The 19410-nt window shown below is 38.4% G+C and overlaps 1 protein-coding gene across 1 annotated transcript; it reads right to left on the bottom strand.

Annotated features, from left to right (window-relative positions):
* Positions 1-8190: 8190 nt before the first annotated feature.
* marchf4 (membrane associated ring-CH-type finger 4) lies at positions 8191-19367 on the bottom strand. Its single transcript, XM_042001797.1, has 4 exons — positions 18054-19367; positions 11348-11503; positions 10459-10651; positions 8191-8781 (listed from the first exon to the last, which is right to left on the bottom strand). The coding sequence occupies exons 1-4, from the start codon at positions 18483-18485 to the stop codon at positions 8360-8362; spliced, it is 1203 nt and encodes a 400-aa protein (XP_041857731.1). The 5' UTR covers positions 18486-19367; the 3' UTR covers positions 8191-8359.
* Positions 19368-19410: the final 43 nt, after the last annotated feature.

The following is a 19410-nucleotide window of genomic DNA, read 5'->3' as shown; positions in this document are numbered from 1 at the left end:
TACGCTGTAAGTTTCTGTGCAGATGAAGGAGTTCAACCATTAGGATGATCATTTCACGCCGGGATGCTTGGATTAATTTAAAGAGACATAGCTTGTTAATATAATAATATATTATCCTTTTATTAATACATTGCTAAGGAAGCTTACGGTCAAAGTAGCTTACGGCCACTTGGATGGCAACTTATTGTAAACGCTTGTTTATAAAATAAATGATCATTTCAGTTTATTCTAATCTATAATATTTCATAATTGACTGAGAACTTAATTATTATTTTGATCATGTTTTACTAGGCTCAGCAATTGGCTTGAATGTTGGGGATGTTGGACTTTTTCCCTAAAACTTAAATGAGAGGAAGCTGTAAGCTTGTAAAAATGTATCCTTGATCAATCAATCAATCAATCAATGGGTTTGGGTTAAAATAAAAAGTAAAAAAGGATCATCCATCCGTCCGTCCGTCCGTCCATCCATCCATCCATCCATCCATCCATCCATCCATCCATCCATCCATCCATCCACTTAGTCCAATTCAGCGTTGTGGGGAGGCTGGAGCCTATCCCAGTAATTAACAGGCGAGAGGCAGGTTACACCCTAGATACCCTAGGTCGCCTTAAAGAAGGACATTCAGTTAAATACCAGGATAAAAAGATAGGTCTTGAACCTTGTTTTAAGGTTCAAGTTTTAGCTGCTCTTAGTTCCTTTGGCAGACTGTTCCACAAAAGTGTAGCATAAAAACTAAAAGACGATTCACAGTGAGTCTATGAGAGGACCTGGGGGCTCTGGAGGGCTCATGGGAATTAAGAATGTCTAAAAGATAAGAAGGCCCAAAACGGTTTAGTCTTAAAAACCAGTAAAAGAACCTTAAAATCAAATCTGAAGCAGACTAGAAGTCAGTGCAGACTCTAGTATGGGAGTGATGTGGACACTCTGTCTGGTCCCCATCAGCAGATGAGCTGCAGAGTTCTGCACAGCAGCTACAGTGGTGCTAACGTTTTCATAGGGAGACCAGAAAGAAAAGCATTGCAATAAACAATAATGCATGTGATAAAAGCGTGGATCAGAGTCTCTGCATCAGCTTGAGTGAGAAATGGTCGAACTCTGGCAATGTTCTTCAGGTGGTAGAAAGAGGTCTTAGTGACATTCATCATGTGGGTGTTAAACCTGAGTTCAGAGTCAAATATGACTCCGAGGTTTTTCACCTGTCCTCATGGTTCTAATGCCAGAGCTCAAAGTTTGTCACTTCTCTCTCTTTGCACCATGCCAGTAACTGAAACCTCAGTCTTGTCCTGATTGAGCTGGAGGAAGTTTGCTGCCATTCATGATTTGATTTCTAGGATACAGTTTAGAAGGCCCTCAGTATGTTTAGTGTCATCAGTAGACAGTAACATAAAGCTGTGTATCATCAGCATAGCTGTAAAAGTTTATGCCGTGTCTCCTGATGACATCACCCAGAGGCAGCATGTAAATGTTAAGTTGCACAGGGCCCAGAACTGAGCCCTGTGGGACATCACAGTTCAGTTTGTAGCTCTGAGAGGAACAGTCATCAATGTTTGTATTAAAAAACAAAACAAAACATTGATTCTAGTACAGCAAAATCACTATAAAACGATTTTTGCAAGTCAGAGCAGTGTACAAGAGTTCATTCCTACACTGTACATATAACTTTAAAGAGATTCAGTTACACTTTTAAAAACAAGTTCACAATTTCTAGCAGACAGGGTCCCTAAACTCTTTGCTGCAGATACTATGGTTCCCATTTTTTTTAGTCCAAACAAAGCAGAACTGACATGTTAAAAAGGGCGTAATAATGTTCCATAAGATTGGACATTAGAGCCATGTGCCCTAGTTTGAGAGATGCCTTTAAATCAGGTCACACACTGTAGTGGGATGCTGTGTGACTATCAGTAGGGATGCTTCAGTTGGCCATTGATGTTCAAAGGCATCAAGCTCAGGAAGTCCCTCATCAGGGGCTCAATTAGAGAAATGCAGTGATACTGCCACTGACCTGCTAACAGTGCTGCTGTTTATAGAGTACTTGTGTGTGTGTGTGTGTGTGTGTGTGTGTGTGTGTGTGTGTGTGTGTGTGTGTGTGTGTGTGTGTGTGTGCAAAGGGTGGGGGTTTCTTTCTGATGGGATGCTGAGTGAGCAAGGGAGCGATTAGAGAAAGACAGGCAATCTGAGAGTCTTTCTCCTGGGTAACACTCTCTTTAAACGCCTGCTGCATCCAGATGAACACTCGTAGTGGAACAACTTATGCATCATGAAAAGACAAACAGGCATCAAAGATCATGGAGAGCACCACTGACTGTGAGATACATTAAACAGTATTTAATGAAACATTAAATATCCTTCCTGATACCATTTGTGTTTTTATTTGTGAAACACAGAAGTCAGTGAATGTAATGTATGGAGAGGTAAAAATGTATCTCACTGTTTAATAAATGCAATTATACCAACGGTTAACAACTTCAGTATAGTATATGTTGGATTTTAATGTATTAAGACTACCATCCTCTATTAAAGGTAAAATATATATTGCATTAAAAAGTGAAAGTACCGTATCACAGTCAAATCGTCAAATAGTTTTTCAGTTTTCATAAAAATTGTGGAGTTTTAGCAGCCTGAAGTGATTTTACTATCAGTAATCCTTTAATATCTGACCATGTGCAGCTTTAAGGCAACACAAACCAAACCATTACTAAAGCATTACCGTTTTAATCCTTTTTATTCACTTGGATTTCTATTTTTTTTTTTTTTTTTGCCAAAAAACATACAGAGATCAGCCATAATATAAGTCCTGTTGTGTTTGGTGCTGGGTGTTTGCAGCACATTCCTTGGGTGATGTGGGCTGCAGTGTGGGGCCCCCATGGATTGCTCTGGCATATTAAGAATCTTAATCACTTTTGGGCACAAACCTTTTGGCTCTTTAAGAAACCACAAATTATCCTGCAAACATGACTGGGGTCTCAAAACACTGACACCCTGGGATAAACTTTAGAATTTAGCCTGTCATTTAACTAATTTACACAAAAACAATGCAAAAACATAGTGAAGCAACTTGACGTGTTCAACCATCTGTGGACATTTATTCTCTTAAAACCTTTTTAAAATTTTAAAATAAATAGACACAGAACATATCTACTTAAGAGAAAATGATGTAAAGAGGTGTTTAATACATGTACATTTCAGTTTGTTTTAAATATTTTAAAAATACCACCTTACCTGTTTAATAGAACAACAGCATTACCACGATATCCAGCGTTAACTGAAACATTTAATATTTGTTAAAACTGAGAATTTGCTATTGTGTTCATCATCATTTGTCATGTGAGAAATCAGGCCATTATAAACATGAACAGCATCTTTATCTTTCTCGCCTCAGAACTTTACCCATCTCCTGGCGCATCAATCATCAGCTGCTTTTTCTTACATTTTGTTTATTTTCATAATTTAAATGCTGCTCATACTGATATAAATAATGAGTAATATTAACAAAATCGAGTGCTATATAAATATTTTGTTTGCCATTTCTGACCTTGAAAAGTAAAAAAGTGACAGAAAAAAATGAGAAACTAGAACACAATGGCATTGCTTCCTCACTCTATAAGCCCAAGAATCCTTCCCTAAAATACTCAGGCTTAGTGGTGGAGTTATGTGTCCACTACAGCTCTAAATGACTGTAAAATGTACAATGTTGAAGCCATAAGTACATTGTTTTCCTCTTTGGTTTAGTGAAGTTATGTAAGAGCATGAAAAGTGTTTAAGCACATTGTTTATCACACAAAAAGGCTAATTTGGTTACAACAGGCAATTCTTCCTACAGTTATAGTGTTGCTGAAAATTCACACTGACAGCTGCTCATTATGGATATTTAAGCCTCATATTTTGTCACTTTTGTCACAGTGTAAATATCAAGTCAGAGGATGTTTTCTTAGAAGCATAATTTTGCAATGATTAACAGCATTATCTGATTGAGCCACCAGAGGGGGAGCACAAGCTGCAAAAGCATGTCACAGACAATCATTTCTTTTAATAAAGATCAGTTTTTGAAGGGAAATGCAGAATGCCTCTCATCTTTTCATTTTGTTCCACTCTTGTATAAGCCTATTAAAACATACTGTGAGGTGAAGAAGTCATCTGTTTTCCTGGCACAGTCGACGTCTACAAACGGAGAAGCGATAGCAGCTCAGTGGTTTCTTCTGTCTTCTCATGGCAATGATCCTGGGTGTGACTCTCAGTTCCAGATTTCCTGTTTTGGACTTTCTTCCTGTTTGTATGTGTTTGTAGCTTTCCCCTGGGTCTTCTGATTTCCTCCCACAATGAAAATGGCCAACTCTAAATTGCTCATAATGTGCATTTTTGAGAAAAACACCCGATAAATGCCTCATCAGCCTTCAGCAGCCTTTGACCCTGAACAACAGCGTGTGGTTATGGAGGAAGGAATTTTATGCAGGCTATCTCTGCTTCCAATCTCTACCTTTCAAGGCATCTCACTCAAAAAAAAACAAAAAAAAAACAAAAGTAGAAGAAAAAAACCTAAAAAGGCTTCTTTTCATCTTCAGTGTCATGATGTGCAGGGAGTGAATGTGTACTTTGTGCTTTAGACTTTAACAACCTGCATGAATATCACAGTAAGCATTTGTAATTTATCCAGCTTTTAAAGGTTCAGCATTCACTTAAGTCAGAAAAATTCTTTTCTGATCAATTTTCTGCAAATAAAAACAACAGTTTGGAAGAAACCAGAAGAAAGAAACCCCTTTTCAGTCACCTGTCAGGGTCTGATTTTTTGAGGCTGAAATGACAAAATCTTTGCTAAAATCATTATTCAAACTATTTCTGATTGAAGTCCAAGAATTTAAAAAAATTTGAATTCTCTAATGTTATGTCACTATATTGCAGCTATAATGAAATGAAATGAAAATGAAATGAAAAATACTTTATTAATCCCTTTGCAGGGAAATTCATGTTTTCAGTACAACCCATCCAAGACTAGACAAAACAACATATGATGACACAAACAGAACAGGCATACTGACGGAGCAGCCATTTCTACAGCGCTCCTTGTCTTAGATATAGGTGAAAGGTAACATTAGGGGGAGTAAGATGTAGCTAGAGAGGATAAAAAAGGCATCTCCACACTGGGCCTAAGGGCCCATTATTGAGATACAAAATAAATAAATGAATATAAATGAAGTGCGAGCCACGAGTGAATCTTAACATGCAGAATGCGTTATATTCATGGTTTTAACATGTGCATTGCATGTGTTTAGTTTAATATTTGCACTGCATCGACCCTTAAAGATTAGATAAGATCCTGTGTATATGGTTGCTGTTTTGTAGCTCCATATTTTTAAAGTGGTGCATGTGTCTGTGAATTCAAAGAGACAAGGTGCAAAGAAAACTGAAGTGAGCAGATTTTATGATGAACTCTCTGCAACCTCCCAGCTCCTTGCAACTTGGTTCTGTGCAGCAGCTCCCACCCATTGATATCAGCACTTCAGGGCTTAAATAATTCAGAAGGAAATCAAGGTGCTACCTGATTCTCTGCAGATATTGTACTCCTGGTATTTGAATATTATGAATAATAGTGGGTTTCAAAAAAACAGTGCATTTGGAAAATGATTAAAACAATACTACAGGCTAAACAAAAAAGTAAATAATAGTGAATGTGTTTTTTAACAGCAAACACATAAATGTTTTATCTTTAAATAAGACTGGGAAGTTGTTAAAAAAGTGTTGAAAATGTTATATCGATAAGATAAGGTTATGTTACTGCTACATTGCAAAAACTCGCCAGAATGGGAAAACATTAAGCTCCAGCTTGACTTAAATTAATCCCTATTGTTCATATCAGATGCATATTTATGCTAATGTTAATATTTTAATTGAGTCTATGTTGAAAACAGCTCAAAGCCATCTTAGGGGCAGAGCTTTTGAAAAACTATTTTACACTGTGATCAGCTTATGGGTTTTTGTTTGTCATAAGTAGTATTAACATTAAAAAGGATGTTTTTAGGAGGCTGCATCTAAAGAAGCAACTCCACAAGCATGCACAGTGAAAGCACTGGACAGTATCTCTCAGCTGATTGTGCGAGAAAAAATAGGTATTATCAGTACATGCCCATAGCACCCTGCAATTGGGATGAATTTAACAGTGTTTCTTCCACCTACAACATGCTTCAGAGATCTGGTGCCCCTTGAGATAAAACTGATCTTCCTTTGACATGAAACAGGAGCCGTGAGGAACTATCAAAGAGCATATACGAATCTGAGAGCCAAGAAAAGGGGAAAATCATGGTCTTTGTGAGCCAAATGCAAACATGAATATCAGCCTAATGGACTGCAAGTCACACCACTGCTTTGGAGCAGAAATGTGTTTTCATGGATGAGAATACAGGCTGAAGCAATTAAAAAAAACTCGGTGATGGCTTTCTTTGCTGCTGATTCACTCTGTTGTTCAGATGCATTGTCAGGAATATGCTAGAAGCCCTAATTTTTGGCAATTTGAGTCTAGGTCTTTTTTTTTTTTAAACTGCAAATGCATGCTACCAAAACACACTGCAAAGAAAATGTTGCAACACAAACAGAACAAAGATAATCACCTTCTTCTTTAAACAGTGTATCAACCTGATTTGAAGTTTAGTGGCAAAACCCTCTTAAAGGTAATGATTTTAGGCAGTCTATTGATTCAAAGTGCCTTGTAGTTTAACACACATCAAACAGACCTTGGAAGAAAAATCTTTGAAGGCTGTGTCAGTATTCAAGAAAAATAAAAAAGCATTTATGTTTCCAGCTTGTAAGACCTGGATGTGAGATTTAGATTTAAAAAAGATTTCTCTGTTTTAAGAATCAATCTTACTTTTCGTGTATGTCATTGATTGTGGTGGATACATTTCTAATTCTTGGGATTAGAGAAAATGCTGCTGTACACATGTGATAAAGCAATTTATTACCATCTCAGCAGAAATTCCATACGCTATTTATATATTATATAATTTATTTATTTATATGTATTTCTGATAAGTGAAAAATAAAAAGAAAACCTTAAAAGGTGTAAAAACAGCTATCAGTCATAACATCATAACCACTCAGTTAATATTGAGTAGCTCCTTCTTGTGCTGCCAAAGCAGCCCTGACCAGACAGGTTGTGGACAAAGAGCATCTGAGGGTGTCCTGAAGTGTCTGGCACTGTGATGTGAATACATCCTGTGGACCCTGTAGGTTATGGAATGGGAGCTTTGTGGCTTGGACTTTCTTCCAACAGCTCCAATCAAATCCCTTCAAAATATGAGTTTTAAGACTGGGTGAAAAACTCAGACTTCTTCTGTTTTTTGAGACATTCCTAAGCAGTTTTGGTGGGACTCAGTCTTGCACTGCTGGGGGATGCTGCCAATATAGGGACAACGTGATCTCATATTAATGCTTATAAATAGCACACCACTTCAGGCACTTTTTGCATGCCATTTACATGCATTTTAAGCTTTCATTTTCTGCTTTTAAAATAACACACCAAATGGTTAGAGATTGGATAAAAGTGTAGGGGAAGGGTATTTATATATATATATATATATATATATATTTATATATATATATATATAAAAAAACTTTGTGTGCAATAACTGTACCTTGTTTCGTGGTTGGTAGGTTGGTAGGAGACTGCTCTCATTGTGAACGGGTGGAAGGGGAAAGTGATGATGAACTGACGACATGCAGGACTGGTTAGGTAGGTGGCAAGTTCAAAAGTAATTGTGGTGTTAATGCCAGGATGCCGGTGAGCAGTGACATCTGTGGCTGATTAGTGAACATTTGGGCAGTGCAGCACAGTATTTGCAACAATGCATCTGAAAAATGGACAGAAACATAAAATACCACTTAAGGTTTGTTCTGAATCTTACTTGTATCACATTTCTTTGGCAGAGATCTGAAATAATTAAAAACCTGGAACATTTTCTTATTTTATTTGGTTGCCAATGTCTTTACTATTTTTAATCCTGTTTGAGATCAAATGTCTGTTTGTGAACTTTTGTTTATATTTGTTTAACAAAAGAAAAAGAAAATATGATAAACAGGTCAATAGTGTAGCTAAGATTTCTGTTACAGACCCCAACTATTTATAGTCCCCAAAGAGCAAGAAGGCACATGCATATGTTATTTAACTATTAAAAAAACTGTTCTCCAACCAATTCTGCATATCAAATCACTTTAAATTTTATTCAATCAATTTAAGGACATCAGAGATGCATTTTTTAAATAAACAAAACATGTTATCAATCCAGTGCAGTTAAGATTGTTCTTGTTTTTAACTGTCAGCTGGTTCAGAAATCGTTCACCTCCATGTGAGATAAGGCCTCAACTGACTCCTCAGACTGTAGTGACTCTCATGACCAACTCTCTTGTGCTATTGCTGGGTTGGCTGCGGGTCTCCGGCTGCCTCAGGTGGCTCAGTAAGTGGAGGATGTTGTAGGGACAGTGTTGGTCTGGCACTGCATTGCCACTGTCAGGGTCCACATGTCCTCCAAATCCTCCTGCAGTCGTCACCACGGTTGTAGAAGTGGAGCCTGCGGCTGTGGAAGCCACCACCATCAGCGAAGAGGTGGAGGTGGATACTCCTATCCCCGTTTGGTAGCCCTGGCTGGGCTGAGACAGAGTCCTGTCCACAGGGGCATCCTTCAAGTCATCACTGTCCATAGACTTATCATAGTTCAGTACCTTCCACTGCTGGTTCACGGCCTGCCAGCGGTGGAAGATGCGAAACACAGAAGGTCCCTCGTGGACAATTAGTGCTGTGGAGATCAGAGTGTCAGTCAGACAATGTCACTGTCTAGCAGCAGTCTTAACAACACCACAAAGTGCTATCTTTGCAGTGGTGGATTCACAGTGTTAAAGCCTGCAGAAAGTATGAGCTGAGGCAGTAGCAGAACACAACGACTCATCTTTCAAGTACAACACCATAACGCAAAGATAAAATCTTTATTTTGTCAATAAAGTAAAGCCGTGGAACAACTTAAAGCACACTAACACTGACTCTCTTTGGTTTAAGGTGAGCAAAAACAATGTAAATGCTCTCTGTTCGAAATCATCTTATCTCAAACCAGAATTGCTTATTGATTCATGTTCAATGAACTTAGTATCTGGAAAATTGAAGTCAGTCTGTGCACAGATGCCTGAAATGCATTACTTTCAGCAATTTTCATATGTAAGCCATGCAAAGGGAAATACAGTGTAGAGGAATTTTTAAATAACAGGTAGTGTTTTACTTTAGCCTGCTTTGACTAATTGTAAGTAAGCAGAACACAAACATTAATACAGGGTTGAAACACTAAAATTTAGGTGTAAACATTTATTAAGGAACTGCATGAAAAAACTGTAGAACATGTGAAATTATTTAAAATCCTCTTGGTTTATATATATATATATATATATATATATATATATATATATATATATACTTTTTTTTTTTTTTATTATGTAAAAAACTGTTAGGGTGTTACTAATACTACCCATACTTATAAATCCTGTCACCACTCCTGAACTTTGCTTCTTTTCTGCCCTAACTTTGTGGAATAAATAAAAATCAGGTCTCTGCTCTTTAACATTCACCAGGTGACAAGTTAATCTCTGTAAAGTGCTGCGTTAATGACTGCACAGTCAATCCTTCCCACTAAACCAGAGACAATCAATCTTCTCTTCCTCTCACCCTGCAGTCTGCTGCAGCAGCAGTTAGAATTTTCTTAATGTGAGTTGCCGACACACAGTCATCCAAAACATGGGACCCTCCGGCATCAAAAAGAGGACAGCCAGCCTGCAGTACGGGTGCTATAAGTTTAATTCTGGACACCCACTCAATTTCAGAAAAGTGTTAAAACGCTTCAGTGCACCTTATTACTTCTGGTGTTATGACAGCACACAGTGAGCTTCAAAGTTTGCAAGAATCTTGTGCTGTAGCTTTTTATTATGAGACTGAAATGCAATTCAGTTGGTATAAAAAAAAAAACAAAAAAGGTTTTGAACATCTAGCATTTATATTTAATTCATGAGTAGGGTTTGATGCAGCATTTCATCATATTTAAAGTACAAATTGATAGTCTTAGGGAAATAGTGTTAAATTGGCCAAACAATTATTTTTGAAGTCAAATACTGACCAATATAGACTCCACACACACTCAGTATTGATTTAAATGAGCTGTCTGTACAGTATAGATTAACAGCATTGATTCTCAATAGTGTAGAATGTTCGTGGCATTCACGAAGATTAGCTGACAGCTTTCAGGTATAATTAGTGACACTGCTGAACACTTGTGACATTTGCTTTTGCCTGTTGAGTGCACCTGGAGTAATGTGTGCAGACTGGAATCACTCAATAATGCTCTCAGGATATAAAAACTCAGTCCATGAAGAAGCATAAACATTCATTTGAAATGAAAAAATAATAAATCTGTGTCAACTGTTTTGCCTCTCACCGATGCAGACCACATCCATGAAGCCGTACATGCCGTAGCAGATCTGGAAAAGCAGATCTTGACGCTGCCAGCGGGCTGACGGGCTGAAAGATGACCACACCAACCAGGAGATACTGGCCATCAGGAACAGGGAACCCAAGATGGCTGCTGCTATCTGCACTTTCTCTATCACTGTCAGGGAGATGGCCTGCCACTGTAAGAAGACACAGTACGTAAATCTTTGTTTTTCATTTATGTCTATTTGACTTTATTAAGAACCCAAATGAAAAACTTAACATGATAAGGAGACTGTTGCCTAGTATAACCATTAGTTAAATGGAATCAGTGGAATCAATTACACTGTAGGTAGACCATGATCGAAGGCTTGACAGATCTATTAGGTGCATTAGGTCTATTTAATCAAAATATATATATATATATATATATTTTTTTAATTTAATTTAATCAAAATATAAACATCCAAATTTAGATATAAGACGCAAAGAACTGAAAAGGTCTTTCGATCATAACTCTCGCCCAGAAAGATCTGAAAGACTCAGCACACAAATCACCCTATCATACCACCAAAGGCTAAAACTGAGAGAAAAATGCAACCCCCTATGCATTCAGGATCAAAGGAGAAAAGGCTTGTTTAATTCAATATGCTTTTTCACTCTCATTTTATGATCAGGGAAAAAGTAGAGCTGTACTTCATACTGTATGACTCCTAAAAATTTTTTACATCCCAAAGAAATTAAGAAAAAAAGACTGAAATAACCCTCTAAATAAAGCTAGTTGGTCTGTGGTTTGACATCTCTCTCACCTATAATCCTTGACTTGTAAATAATTTCCTACCTCATGGTAAAATTGTAAAACATTTCTAAAGTGGTGCTTTATACCTAAATCTCACCTGTAGAGGATTCTTGGTGCTGATGGCAATGACCTGATATTTGTAGTAGCAGAGCTCACAGGCCCAAGAACCTCTCTCACTGATCCATTTGATGAGGCAGGGCTGGTGGGTGCAGCGTACTGACCCGCTGCATCGACATGGACTCAGGAGCTCCCCCTGCAGAAGGGACAATATGTCAGAGGGGATTAGACTTTGGTCAAATTAGATACCATTTTACTTTAAATGTCATATTTTAGAAATAAGTAGATATAGCAAGATTGCTGAAACAATTTCCCCACTGAGAGACTAATAAAGGTTTTCTTATTCTTATTAACAGTGTAAATGATACAGAATAAATCTCTGCCTTAGTAAACACTGACCTGAAAACTCTCGCATTTTCTGTATTTTATTTGATTCTGAGTTACACTTTACATATAGATATATGCCTTTACAATGGGTTACTGGTTTTACAAAGGCCTCTTGTGTGCAGAGACAACACTCACTGTCTTGCACACAATGTTGTGCAAAGCTATTACAGCAGAGCACCAGTTCAGGTGTGAAATGAAGGCTTTGCCTTACACCTTGTTGACAGGCAAAACCTTGATTACTAGTACCACTGAATATGAAGGATTATTCACTGAAGCTCCTGTGAAAGAGCAAACCCTCACTAAGCTGCAAAATATGGTGCTTACGTTACACTGACACTACTGTTAACTGACACTAGCTTTTTAAATGAATGGGGTGCTATATATACCATTCAGCCACAAGATTAAAACCACTGAAAGGTGAAGAGGATAAAATGGACCATTTGGTTGCAACTCATTGTTCTTGTGGATCTAACTTTGACATGCACAATCCACCTCAAATGTTGGAGATTAAACAACCCAACCCCTCCGTTGCAAAAGAACACCAAGCTATCATTCCCCAGTAGAACAATAGGCTTGTCCACACTGCTAATACTTCACAGAAACAGCTCAAGGAACACAAAAAAGGTGTTAAAACAGTGTCTGAACTCCAGCTCCCAGTCAAACCAAGTAACCACGGGATGCACCAGAGCAAGCTCAAAGATCCCAACGTGCAACCTGCAACATCCGATCTGCTGCAATACACCACTGGACCCTCCCACAGGTCCACTGGCCAACACCCTGATGGCTCAGAGTTGTCTTGGTGGCACAAGGGGGACCTTAACAATATAATATTTCTGTTAAGCATGTCTTCTCTGTTTGCATATTTTCCTTAAGACTATGTTGAAATCCAAACCTTGGTTGTCCTGCAATTATATAAAATTTAATTGGAAATACTTTCTTTTTTTCTTGGTAGAAAATATAGCTGCTTTTCTTTCTTTTCTTTTCCTTTTTTTAAATCTCAGAGTGACATTTTTGAACTAACAGTCAGAATGTTAATATTGCTGAGGGCATTTCAAATCCCTTATGTCAGCCTGTTGACAACCACATACTGTTTGATTGAGCTCACTGAACAGCAAAATAAAAACACCTGCATTATGTGTTTAACATCTAGGTGAAATCTTTAGGCGGTAAAGAAGCTCAAATAAAACAAACAGGGTCTGTTTTAGTTCCCAAAAGGGTCTCAGCACTCAATACACTTATGACATCTTGAACAACATTACAAGCACAATTACAAAAATGAACTTCTGTCAGATGTGGAAACCGCAGTATTTTTAGCTTTTCCATCATGTTTTCAAATTATCCAGATGGGTGTGATGAGATATCAAAAACAAATCCAATTTGGATCTCTTTTTCAATCATCTGTAAGATATTTAAATCCATCAAATGAAGTGAAAACACAGAGTTCATTCTCCCATCACAAGACTTTTACTTGATAGAAATGCTGAGCGTATTCAGTCAACCAGTCTTCTTAGTACCTATTCAGTCTGAGGAACGGATGAGTGTTTTGTAATATTTCACCTTGGACCCCAAGCTCAAAAAAAGATATTAGTAATCACATTAGAAATGAATGATGACACAAAAGATGTGGGTCTACCAACTGGTTTAGGTCTTGACCTACACTGAAGAAACCTGAATCTATTAAATAAAAAGCAGTATCTTGTGTGGGTGTTTTAACCTTAATGTGACAGAATAAAAAGCCTGCAGTGTATTAAATAAATAAATAAATCAATTAGCCAATAATGCCTGGTGTAAGAAATATCTGTCTCCTCTCTAAGCTTTGGTATTCCATCCTTAGGTTAATTTAGTACTCACTCTCTTTGTCTATAATGAGCATGGAGACGGAAACAAAAATGCAATGAAAAAAGAGGAAAACAGTAAGTTTTCAAATCATTTCTCCATTATTGTGCTGACATCTTTGACAGATGGAGCAGCACCCTGGTTGAGGAGAAAAGAGGAAAACACAGGGAGTTACAGGAGAAAAGGCCTATCTACAGATGGCCAGGGTGGGAGTGTATTGGCAGGAGCACAAGAACACTTCTGTCATGTCCAGTGGGACTCGGGCCGCTCACTGTGACTGGCCTGATCGCAGCCAAGAGCTGAAACCTGGATCACTCCAGTACAACTGAGGCTGAAGAGAGCAAGAGGTACTGATAACAAATGTAGCCCCACAGCCCCCGCCTACAGAAAGTGGTGACTAAATGTCTTTTTGTTGATCAAAGAGCAGTAGGCACTGAAAAAAAACACCAAAACATCACATAAATCCAAACAATAGAGAGATGTATTGAACAGACAAGGGTGATAGCTTTGGCTGCTTTATTCCATTTCTCTATCTTGCACTATCCCACAACAACTAGATGCATCTAATTATCTCCTTTTAAAACTGGACCCCGTCCCTATATATATATATATATATATATATATATATATATATGAAAAATAAATTAGTCTTCAATATTTGCATAAGAGCCTGAAATCAGTGCAAGGGAACTCTATTAACGCTAACGGCTTGGAAATAAACTAACTCATACAGAAACTGAACGAAGGGGATTTTTACAATTGCCAATAATATTCAGGCCATAACCATTTATTCCATAAAAACCTGAAACACTGCGGTCATCTTTAAAACTGCTTTATCAATATATTTTTTACCATCTTCAAAAAGTTAGAGGGGAAAAATGTACAGCCACTTGAGAATAAAATTGAAGATAATATAATTTCAAATTTATTTACCCATAATGATGCTTTTATGGGAACTACTGGGCCTACAGTGATAGTTAATGACTCTTCAAAGGGATAATACAGAAAGTGCAGTTTCTCATTTAACTGTATGAATTCACAGCCTCCTGTATGAGACTTCAGAAAAGCTTATGTAACTTGTTTATCTCCCATTCCCAACAAATGGCAGATCAGTCATTACACATATGATGGGGTACACAAAGCACAGTGCTTCTACACTGTGAGGCCATATAGAAAGGATGATGCCACTTGACACCTCTAGGCCTCTCAGTGTGCCTTAGACTAACACACTGTGCAAGTGCATTATCTCCGTTAAGATTGAACCCTTACATTAGCAGCAGAAAAACATGCAGCCTTAACAGTTTAAGACCATCAGTGTAATAGTTTATCACACCTCAGGATGCTTTGTATAAAAGAAATATTCTATGATTTTTATTTGTAAATTGCCATATACATTTTTATGAATTTCATGCAACACTTCCTGGAGAAACTCTTATCTGGAGATAAAGAAAAAAACAATATGCTTACTCTTTAAGCAGCCAGGTTAAGGACGAGTCTCCACAGAAGAATATAAAAACGCAAGTCTGAATAAAGCAAACATTGCATGCAAGAAAGCAAGAGACCCCTTGCTGGCCTTTAGCTAAATAGAACCAATAATGGGTTGAAATATGTCATGTGGTAGATGTTTATAGAAAAGTAGATAAATAACCTTGGGCACTTAGGGTAAAAGGCATGATTTTATTCAATTTATTCTGGTAATGGCTTTTATTTCACTGTACATTATATGAATCCTACAGAGGTGGACTCAATGTTCATGCATTTTTATTTTAACTCTGTCTCATTAAATAACTCATATGCTCCTGATGGAAATACTTTGAAAGAGTTACTGGTCAAGGGAATAAATCTTCCTGTCTATATAGAGCATAAAATATCTTCCTATCAGGGTTTCAGTGTAACAGCAGAAAAAAATAAAAAAAAATACATAGTTCTTGATTTATGTAATCAGTAAGTATTGCAGTTAACATGAATTCATTACATTATTGTGTTAAACTGTACAAAGGGAAAGTATCATTGCAAGAGAAATTCATATTACTGTGATTATTCTTCATTTGGCTTACAATCATCTGTGGTGAACTAGTTAAATTGACATTTTAACATTAGAGAATTGAGATTAATTAGTAACAGCAAATGAGAACCGACCCTTTAAAACAGACAAATGTGAGGTGAAGAGCACCTGAAAGAAAATGGCTGAAACACTGACAAGGATTCAATTACAAAGTCTTATTTCATTGTGTGATGTGATATTAAATAGAGTACAATCATCTTCCAATGGTTGCATTTCTCAGACGCTCAAGGCCCTTTTCTAGTGTTATACTTCAAGAAAGCTATGTCTATCTTTCCTTTCTTTACACTGTCTTGGCTATCTCAGCCTTGGGGATGGAAGTATTTTGGAGGTGGACTGTCAGATCAGATACTGACTGGCTTGGTCTATGTGACATTCTGGAGGCTAAGGAAGAATAGAGGATAACTAATGTCCCCGCTGCCTGTAACACAGAGGGACACACAGAGAGTCAACTCATTTCTCTTTCCAAATAGGGTCTCGTTCTCCTTGTGCCCATTTACACCTCAGCAGATCCATATCTGGACTCCACCCAAACCAACAACTCATGGATGATAGGAAAAGGAAGGCTGGTAACAATAAAAACATGCATAATGACAAGCCAGGATGAAATCAAGTGCTATTGATTTGCAGCAATGTCTCAAGGATGCATTAATGAGATGTGTTGGAGGAGGCCATGGGAAATACTGTGAATTTTCAAAGTAGTACTTTGTATGCACCACAGAGTGTGCTGACTATCTGGAGTTTTTGAGAAAACAAGGATAAGATCTCATCTTCCAGCCTCATAATAGATCCCATGTCAGTAATAATTACAAAGTCTGAGCTCAGAGGTGGACTGATGCACAAAATTGCTCTTGGAGTAATTAGATGAAACATAAGAGAGATTATAGGCTGCGCACAATGCAATGACCATGAAATGATACAGTAACTGCTGCTGGGTTAAAAGAAAAGCATCAGTGAGTACAACTGTCGGATAAAAAGTTATGTTTTACACCTCAGTTATCTTGCTTCTGGACTGTTTTACGACCTCTCCTCCTCCCTTACCAACTGGTGAGATGTGACATATTCATCAATGTGTTCTCAAAAGCTCTGTCAAAAGGTGTAACTAATGTATCAGCAAATTGCTAAGTGTCTGCTTCTCTGTTATAATTTCTTTCTTTTTATATTGCCATCTTTTCACATTCTCTTCTCCTGACTGATGTAGTGTGACATTATCATCACTATCGGCCCAAAGGTGGAGGCTTGCAGTGATTAACCCAAAGGCTTGTGCCTTGTGTTCTGTGCACATTTTTGTTATTATCATTATTTCTGCCTGTTTCGATGAGGCATGCGTGAGCAGCAGCAGAGAGAGAGGCATTATTTGATTCTGTCATGCATATAATGCTTTGAAGTGTTTGGTTGTAATGAGTTGTTACTGCATCTCTGTGTATCCTCCACACTTGTCACCCGCTGGGACAAGGTCTTTCATTATCACTCTGCGGCTATGCTGAGAGCAGTCTTTTCAAGCCCAGCAATGGGATCAATGCAGGAACAGTGTAATACTTCAGCTCTCGTAGCACCAACAAGATGCAAGGGCTTTTTTTTTTTAATGGAAAAGAAGCTTGACCATTAAACCCTGCTTAGACCAGTGGTTCCCAAACTTTTCTGCAGGGCCCCACTTTTCATCGACAATGTTAAGCACCCCCAAAAAAGTCTTTAGTTAATTGGTTACCACTTTGTTAACTGTAGTTAAGACCATGTCAGTGGCAGAAGGAATGATTAATCTCTCTGCTCTAGTGTAATTATATTTTGCATTTTAAACCAGGAAACTCTGCAAACTCCTTCAGGTGAGTGGAGCTTTGAATGAGATGGATGCTGCTTTAGCAAAACAACTCTATATGACAGTCGAGTTTATTTCTAAAGTAATCAACAGGCTTTTTTTGTGTTCAGGGTGAAAAGTCCCCAAGTGGCTTTGTAACTTGTTTGGTTTCATACTGTCAGATGCTAATATTTGGAGACATATAACACACAGTAGTCTCTCTTTATTACTCACAATAGACCATTGCCATTACTTGACCATTACCTGGTCAAGCCTATAGGAAAGATATCCTTCACCATATTTTCTTATCTTTGTTTTTGTTCTTTGGTGTTTGAAATCTCTCTTGTTGATTTGTCATTGTTTGCACATTAGTACAAAATTGTCCATGTTTTGCTAGCTGTGTAAAAACTATAAGATTTATTTAGCCTTGCTGCACCCCCCTGTCATAATTTTGGGGGCCTGCATCTTTGGTAACCACTGGCGTAGAATAAAGACCTGCATGGACTTGTTGCTCTTGTTAACAAATGCTCATCGGGCAAACAGTTTGGAGATGCTATCCCAACTAAATGTAACACTCAACACCTTTATGGTACAGTTATTACAGATAAATTGATGGACACTATCTTTGTAACATTTATATTATGAACATGGTTTTCCATAACTTACATGTTCTGGTCCCTGGAAGCAGATCCTGCACACGGGCGTTCTGAAGCCACTTTCTGTGTAGCTGGTAAGAGAGAATCTTTCCTCTAGTTTGCCCTTTGAGCAGTCATCAGAAGAGCTGCTGCAGACACGCAGGGCCGCAGTCAGTTCTGCAGCATCAACCCAGCCCGCCACCGATCGTTCTCCACCTAGTTGTCCGGTGGCTCCGGCCGTAGACGATGCAGTTCGGTCCTCTGCGTGCTGGTGGCTCCGCGTTAACGTGTTGTTATTGTCGGGGACGTTGACGGTTGCCTCATGGCTTTCCGAAGATTGGCCGCTCATGGGGGTCAATGGAGGGAGCGGTGTTGGCGGTGCCGGTGGCCCCAGAAGGAGCACCCTCAGGTCACCAAGCAGGACGCAACAGCGGCTCTTCAGCATGCCCCGGCTGCGCAGCATCGGGCTCTGTACTGCCAAAGATCACAGCACCGTGCAAAGGTGCTGGAGGATGAGTACTGTTTGTGTCCCCTTCATAAGCTAACACCTCTTCATATGTCGAAATTGTGAGCACAGGGGTGCGTTTTCCAGCGTTTTTTGGGATTTAAAACCGCTTTTTATGTTGATCTAGACTGCTATTATGATCGTGTACCTCTCATTGTCTTTCCATGAGGATGTCTAAAGAGAATGCAAATAAATCCCATCGATGCAAACAAGTGTCTGAAGCCATTAAGTTCAATAAATGGAGCGGCTTATAGGGGGAAAGTCTAATGTAAGACTGATGGGAATATGCATTCAAGTAATAAGGCTATGGGTTGTTCACTCAGTGTCCACTGTTAATACATGGCCATAATAGTCTGCCACCTAACATAAACTATCAAGAAAGGCTTCTCCTTCCTGATTCACAACGAGTGCTGGAGATCTGTTTGCAGCACAATGAACTGAAATTGGCTCGAATACAAATTGTCAGCGCTCAATCTCAAAATGAAAATATTTCAACAACAATGAAACCACGTTTTAAAATAGCAGAGCAAAGATTACTGTCGACGTCTTAAAGCTTTCAGATTGAGCCAATCGACGGCGTGCCATATTGGAAGGCAAAATCGGTCTTACCTGGCGAGCTACACCGATTTCTATACAATTCACATTTTTATTATTTTTCCCCCATAGATTTTCAGCCAGACTGTAGGTCGTAGGCAAGTCTGTGTCTAGCTTTTATTCCCAATTATCGGATCTCCACGTCCGAGGAAGAAACAGAGATGTTTTAAATCCATCCGTTAAAATCCAACACGATGGTCGGACTGTCCTGCTCTGGGTGAAAACCATCCGTAGCCCTGGATTCTCCTGTGATCATTGGCTACTAAATTGGTGCTGCAGCTTCAGCACC

Source organism: Melanotaenia boesemani, chromosome 12 (assembly GCF_017639745.1).
Source record: "Melanotaenia boesemani isolate fMelBoe1 chromosome 12, fMelBoe1.pri, whole genome shotgun sequence".
NCBI lineage: Eukaryota > Metazoa > Chordata > Actinopteri > Atheriniformes > Melanotaeniidae > Melanotaenia > Melanotaenia boesemani.
The sequence above is the reverse complement of the archived record's forward strand: the minus strand, read 5'-3'. Positions and strand labels throughout refer to the sequence as shown.

What these genes read in the sequence shown, in the direction of transcription:
- marchf4 (XM_042001797.1), bottom strand. Translation starts at nt 18,485, where the DNA reads ATGCTGCGCAGCCGGGGCATGCTGAAGAGCCGCTGTTGCGTCCTGCTT. An exon ending in GCTTCCAGGGACCAGAACAT is followed by an intron (nt 11,504 to 18,053) that starts GTAAGTTATGGA and finishes TCCCTTCTGCAG; the next exon opens with GGGGAGCTCCTGAGTCCATG. An exon ending in CATGGATGTGGTCTGCATCG is followed by an intron (nt 8,782 to 10,458) that starts GTGAGAGGCAAA and finishes TGATCTCCACAG; the next exon opens with CACTAATTGTCCACGAGGGA.